This window comes from Phyllobates terribilis, unplaced genomic scaffold (genome assembly GCF_046119375.1).
Source record: "Phyllobates terribilis strain yellow unplaced genomic scaffold, ASM4611937v1 Scaffold_8__6_contigs__length_399053987, whole genome shotgun sequence".
Lineage (NCBI taxonomy): Eukaryota > Metazoa > Chordata > Amphibia > Anura > Dendrobatidae > Phyllobates > Phyllobates terribilis.
This window is the reverse complement of record NW_027362768.1, coordinates 395,055,889-395,063,102: the sequence shown is the minus strand read 5'-3', so window position 1 is coordinate 395,063,102 and position 7,214 is coordinate 395,055,889. Positions and strand designations below refer to the sequence as shown.

The 7,214-nt window shown below is 51.3% G+C and overlaps 1 protein-coding gene across 3 annotated transcripts in view; it reads left to right on the top strand.

The window, feature by feature from the left end:
* Positions 1-520: 520 nt before the first annotated feature.
* GGA1 (golgi associated, gamma adaptin ear containing, ARF binding protein 1) overlaps positions 521-7,214 on the top strand; it is a 146,405-nt gene continuing 139,711 nt past the window's right edge. The window contains exon 1 of one of the 3 annotated variants that reach the window (XM_073645220.1): positions 521-770. In XM_073645220.1, coding sequence (XP_073501321.1) covers positions 740-770 — 31 coding nt within the window. In that variant the 5' untranslated portion in view covers positions 521-739. The other 2 variants (XM_073645221.1, XM_073645222.1) reach the window with 2 other exon arrangements.

Sequence of the window (7,214 nt, the reverse complement as noted above, 5' to 3'; positions counted from 1 at the left end):
CCAACCGTGTGCACATGGCCGTACAGTATGAGGCTGGTGGGGTGAGGCTGGTGGGGTCTGCGGGGCAAGGCTGGTGGGGGTGAGGCTGGTGGGTGTGGGGAGCGAGGCTGGTGGGGTCTGGGGGGGTGAGGCTGGTGGGTGTGGGGGGCGAGGCTGGTGGGGTCTGGGGGGGTGAGGCTGGTGGGTGTGGGGGGCGAGGCTGGTGGGGTCTGGGGGGGCTATGCTGGTGCCTGTGGGGGGCAGGGCTGCTCTGCCTGAAGGCTCTCTAATGGGATCTGACATAACATCTCTTTAGCTTCATAGCAGGCTTTCTGGCCACAGACACAGATAAGACATGAGGAGGCTGAGCCCGTCTGCACCTCTTCCGGCATCAGTCGGTGGTGGAGCAGATGGAACTACAACTCCCATAACACCACAGTAATTTTCTTACGTCACGACCCTGTGAACACGTGGTGCTGGCATAATTATCACGTGTCTCAAGCATTAACTACTTGGGCACCGGAACTGCTCGTGTGACCTGAGGCCTTTAGAATCTCGAAGCCAGAAGTGACCTGCGCGCAGAGGTGACGCGAGCTCCGCTCTTGGGGGAAGTCACGTGATCATATGCCCACCTGTTGACGAAAGTCACGTGTCTCTCGCCTGTCTGAAGTCACGTGATCGCGTGTCTTTCCTGGCGGAGGTGACGTTACTATGCTTTACTCCTGGCGGAAGTTTCCGAGAGCTCTTGACGTAGCTGAGTATGGAGGAGGAGAGTCTAGAAGCCCGGATCAGTAAGTGCGGGTCTGGGGGGCTGCGGTCACAAGACTGAAGCTGCAGATTACACGCGGCGCCCCCTGTACAGAGATGAGTCCCCAGAAGACCTTCATCAGCTCCATAATGACATCACTGAGCCATGAAATCCAGCACAGTGACAGGAGGTGACGGGTCTGTGTCACGATATTACAGTACAGTGACAGGAGGTGACGGGTCTGTGTCACGATATTACAGTACAGTGACAGAAGGTGACGGGTCTGTGTCACGATATTACAGCACAGTGACAGGAGGTGACGGGTCTGTGTCACGATATTACAGTACAGTGACAGGAGGTGACGGGTCTGTGTCACGATATTACAGCACAGTGACAGAAGGTGACGGGTCTGTGTCACGATATTACAGCACAGTGACAGGAGGTGACGGGTCTGTGTCACGATATTACAGCACAGTGACAGGAGGTGACGGGTCTGTGTCACGATATTACAGTACAGTGACAGGAGGTGACGGGTCTGTGTCACGATATTACAGCACAGTGACAGGAGGTGACGGGTCTGTGTCACGATATTACAGCACAGTGACAGAAGGTGACGGGTCTGTGTCACGATATTACAGCACAATGACAGAAGGTGACGGGTCTGTGTCACGATATTACAGTACAGTGACAGGAGGTGACGGGTCTGTGTCACGATATTACAGTACAGTGACAGGAGGTGACGGGTCTGTGTCACGATATTACAGTACAGTGATAGGAGGTGACGGGTCTGTGTCACGATATTACAGTACAGTGACAGGAGGTGACGGGTCTGTGTCACGATATTACAGCACAGTGACAGGAGGTGACGGGTCTGTGTCACGATATTACAGCACAGTGACAGGAGGTGACGGGTCTGTGTCACGATATTACAGCACAGTGACAGGAGGTGACGGGTCTGTGTCACGATATTACAGTACAGTGACAGAACGTGACGAGTCTGTGTCACGATATTACAGTACAGTGACAGGAGGTGACGGGTCTGTGTCACGATATTACAGCACAGTGACAGGAGGTGACGGGTCTGTGTCACGATATTACAGTACAGTGACAGGAGGTGACGGGTCTGTGTCACGATATTGCAGCACAGTGACAGGAGGTGACGGGTCTGTGTCACGATATTACAGTACAGTGACAGAAGGTGACGGGTCTGTGTCACGATATTACAGTACAGTGACAGGAGGTGACGGGTCTGTGTCACGATATTACAGCACAGTGACAGGAGGTGACGGGTCTGTGTCACGATATTACAGTACAGTGATAGGAGGTGACGGGTCTGTGTCACGATATTACAGTACAGTGACAGGAGGTGACGGGTCTGTGTCACGATATTACAGCACAGTGACAGGAGGTGACGGGTCTGTGTCACGATATTACAGCACAGTGACAGGAGGTGACGGGTCTGTGTCACGATATTACAGTACAGTGACAGGAGGTGACGGGTCTGTGTCACGATATTACAGTACAGTGACAGGAGGTGACGGGTCTGTGTCACGATATTACAGTACAGTGACAGAACGTGACGAGTCTGTGTCACGATATTACAGTACAGTGACAGAAGGTGACGGGTCTGTCACGATATTACAGCACAGTGACAGAAGGTGACGAGTCTGTGTCACGATATTACAGTACAGTGACAGGAGGTGACGAGTCTGTGTCACGATATTACAGTACAGTGACAGGAGGTGACGGGTCTGTGTCACGATATTACAGTACAGTGACAGGAGGTGACGGGTCAGTGTCACGATATTACAGCACAGTGACAGGAGGTGACGAGTCTGTGTCACGATATTACAGCACAGTGACAGGAGGTGACGGGTCAGTGTCACGATATTACAGCACAGTGACAGGAGGTGACGAGTCTGTGTCACGATATTACAGCACAGTGACAGGAGGTGACGGGTCTGTGTCACGATATTACAGTACAGTGACAGAAGGTGACGGGTCTGTGTCACGATATTACAGCACAGTGACAGGAGGTGACGAGTCTGTGTCACGATATTACAGCACAGTGACAGGAGGTGACGAGTCTGTGTCACGATATTACAGCACAGTGACAGGAGGTGACGGGTCTGTGTCACGATATTACAGTACAGTGACAGAAGGTGACGGGTCTGTGTCACGATATTACAGTACAGTGACAGGAGGTGACGGGTCTGTGTCACGATATTACAGTACAGTGACAGGAGGTGACGGGTCTGTGTCACGATATTACAGTACAGTGACAGGAGGTGACGGGTCTGTGTCACGATATTACAGTACAGTGACAGAAGGTGACGGGTCTGTGTCACTATATTACAGTACAGTGACAGAAGGTGACGAGTCTGTCACGATATTACAGTACAGTGACAGGAGGTGACGAGTCTGTGTCACGATATTACAGTACAGTGACAAAGTGAAGAGTCTGTCACGATATTACAGTACAGTGACAGGAGGTGACGAGTCTGTGCCACGATATTACAGTACAGTGACAGAAGCTGACGGGTCTGTGTCACGATATTACAGTACAGTGACAGAAGGTGACGGGTCTGTGTCACGATATTACAGTACAGTGACAGAAGGTGACGGGTCTGTGTCACTATATTACAGTACAGTGACAGAAGGTGACGAGTCTGTCACGATATTACAGTACAGTGACAGGAGGTGACGAGTCTGTGTCACGATATTACAGTACAGTGACAAAGTGAAGAGTCTGTCACGATATTACAGTACAGTGACAGGAGGTGACGAGTCTGTGCCACGATATTACAGTACAGTGACAGAAGCTGACGGGTCTGTGTCACGATATTACAGTACAGTGACAGAAGGTGACGGGTCTGTGTCACGATATTACAGTACAGTGACAGGAGGTGACGGGTCTGTGTCACGATATTACAGTACAGTGACAGGAGGTGACGAGTCTGTCACGATATTACAATACAGTGACAGGAGGTGACGGGTCTGTGTTACGATATTACAGTACAGTGACTGAAGCTGACGAGTCTCTCACGATATTACAGTATAGTGACAGAAGGTGACGAGTCTGTGTCACGATATTACAGTACAGTGACAGGAGGTGACGAGTCTGCCACGATATTACAGTACAGTGACAGGAGGTGACGAGTCTGTGACACGATATTACAGTACAGTGACAGAAGTTGACGGGTCTGTGTCACGATATTACAGCACAGTGACAGGAGGTGACGGGTCTGTGTCACGATATTACAGTACAGTGACAGAAGGTGACTGGTCTGTGTCACGATATTACAGTACAGTGACAGGAGGTGACGGGTCTGTGTCACGATATTACAGTACAGTGACAGGAGGTGACGGGTCTGTGTCACGATATTACAGTACAGTGACAGGAGGTGACGGGTCTGTGTCACTATATTACAGTACAGTGACAGGAGGTGACGGGTCTGTGTCACGATATTACAGTACAGTGACAGAAGGTGACTGGTCTGTGTCACGATATTACAGTACAGTGACAGAAGGTGACGGGTCTGTGTCACGATATTACAGTACAGTGACAGGAGGTGACGGGTCTGTGTCACGATATTACAGTACAGTGACAGGAGGTGACGGGTCTGTGTCACGATATTACAGTACAGTGACAGGAGGTGACGAGTCTGTGCCACGATATTACAGTACAGTGACAGAAGCTGACGAGTCTGTCACGATATTACAGTACAGTGACAGGAGGTGACGGGTCTGTGTTACGATATTACAGTACAGTGACGGGTCTGTGTTACGATATTACAGTACAGTGACTGAAGCTGACGAGTCTGTCACGATATTACAGTACAGTGACAGAAGGTGACGGGTCTGTCACGATATTACAGTACAGTGACAGAAGGTGACGAGTCTGTGTCACGATATTACAGTACAGTGACAAAGTGAAGAGTCTGTCACGATATTACAGTACAGTGACAGGAGGTGACGAGTCTGTGCCACGATATTACAGTACAGTGACAGAAGCTGACGGGTCTGTGTCACGATATTACAGTACAGTGACAGAAGGTGACAGGTCTGTGTCACGATATTACAGTACAGTGACAGGAGGTGACGGGTCTGTGTCACGATATTACAATACAGTGACAGGAGGTGACGAGTCTGTCACGATATTACAGTACAGTGACAGGAGGTGACGGGTCTGTGTTACGATATTACAGTACAGTGACTGAAGCTGACGAGTCTGTCACGATATTACAGTACAGTGACAGGAGGTGACGAGTCTGTGTCACGATATTACAGTACAGTGACAGAAGGTGACGGGTCTGTGTCACGATATTACAGCACAGTGACAGGAGGTGACGGGTCTGTGTCACGATATTACAGCAGAGTGACAGAAGGTGACTGGTCTGTGTCACGATATTACAGTACAGTGATAGGAGGTGTGCAAAGCAGTCATCAAAGCAGAAGGTGGCTACTGTGAAGAACCTAGAATATAAGACATATTTTCAGTTGTTTCACACTTTTTTGTTAAGTATATAATTCCACATGTGTTAATTCATAGTTTTGATGCCTTCAGTGTGAATGTACAATTTTCATAGTCATGAAAATACAGAAAAATCTTTAAATGGGAAGGTGTGTCCAAACTTTTTGTTTGTACTGTACATCACATAGGAGAAGATGAGACTACAGTATATACATCACAGGAGACAGTGGGGCTGGAGCAGGTACATCACAGGAGACAGTGAGGCTGGAGCAGGTACATCACAGGAGACAGTGAGGCTGGAGCAGGTACATCACAGGAGACAGTGAGGCTGGAGCAGGTACATCGCAGGATACAGTGGGGCTGGAGCAGGTACATCACAGGAGACAGTGGGGCTGGAGCAGGAGCATCACAGGAGACAGTGGGGCTGGAGCAGGTACATCACAGGAGACAGTGAGGCTGGAGCAGGTACATCACAGGAGACAGTGAGGCTGGAGCAGGTACATCACAGGAGACAGTGAGGCTGGAGCAGGTACATCACAGGAGACAGTGAGGCTGGAGCAGGTACATCACAGGAGACAGTGAGGCTGGAGCAGGTACATCGCAGGATACAGTGGGGCTGGAGCAGGTACATCACAGGAGACAGTGGGGCTGGAGCAGGAGCATCACAGGAGACAGTGGGGCTGGAGCAGGTACATCACAGGAGACAGTGAGGCTGGAGCAGGTACATCACAGGAGACAGTGGGGCTGGAGCAGGTACATCACAGGAGACAGTGGGGCTGGAGCAGGAACATAACAGGAGACAGTGAGGCTGGAGCAGGTACATCACAGGAGACAGTGAGGCTGGAGCAGGTACATCACAGGAGACAGTGAGGCTGGAGCAGGTACATCACAGGAGACAGTGAGGCTGGAGCAGGTACATCACAGGAGATAGTGAGGCTGGAGCAGGTACATCACAGGAGACAGTGAGGCTGGAGCAGGTACATCACAGGAGACAGTGAGGCTGGAGCAGGTACATCACAGGAGACAGTGAGGCTGGAGCAGGTACATCACAGGAGACAGTGAGGCTGGACCAGATACATCACAGGAGACAGTGAGGCTGGAGCAGGTACATCACAGGAGACAGTGAGGCTGGAGCAGGTACATCACAGGAGACAGTGAGGCTGGAGCAGGTACATCACAGGAGACAGTGAGGCTGGAGCAGGTACATCACAGGAGACAGTGAGGCTGGAGCAGGTACATCACAGGAGACAGTGAGGCTGGAGCAGGTACATCACAGGAGACAGGCTGGAGCAGGTACATCACAGGAGACAGTGAGGCTGGAGCAGGTACATCACAGGAGACAGTGAGGCTGGAGCAGGTACATCACAGGAGACAGTGAGGCTGGAGCAGGTACATCGCAGGTGACAGTGAGGCTGGAGCAGGTACATCGCAGGAGACAGTGAGGCTGGAGCAGGTACATCGCAGGAGACAGTGAGGCTGGAGCAGGTACATCGCAGGAGACAGTGAGGCTGGAGCAGGTACATCGCAGGAGACAGTGAGGCTGGAGCAGGTACATCGCAGGAGACAGTGAGGCTGGAGCAGGTACATCGCAGGAGACAGTGAGGCTGGAGCAGGTACATCGCAGGAGACAGTGAGGCTGGAGCAGGTACATCGCAGGAGACAGTGAGGCTGGAGCAGGTACATCGCAGGAGACAGTGGGGCTGGAGCAGGTACATCACAGGAGACAGTGGGGCTGGAGCAGGTACATCGCAGGAGACACTGAGCTGCTGTCACTAGTACCTTCATCTGTGGGATGGGAGTGCATGGCGCACTGAGTTCGTCCACAAAGTATGTCCAGAAGCAGGCACTGGCTATCATCAGGACATAATTCTTTAATGCAAGCGCCCCAGCATTCCGTAGTAAATGCTGCTTGCACATGTTTGTTGCAGTGTAAGAAGGAATTTAAAGGACAGGCAGCTGGCAAAATGTGGCCGCCAGTCTGAGCACTGCGATCCCTGGGAATCTGCCCAGGGG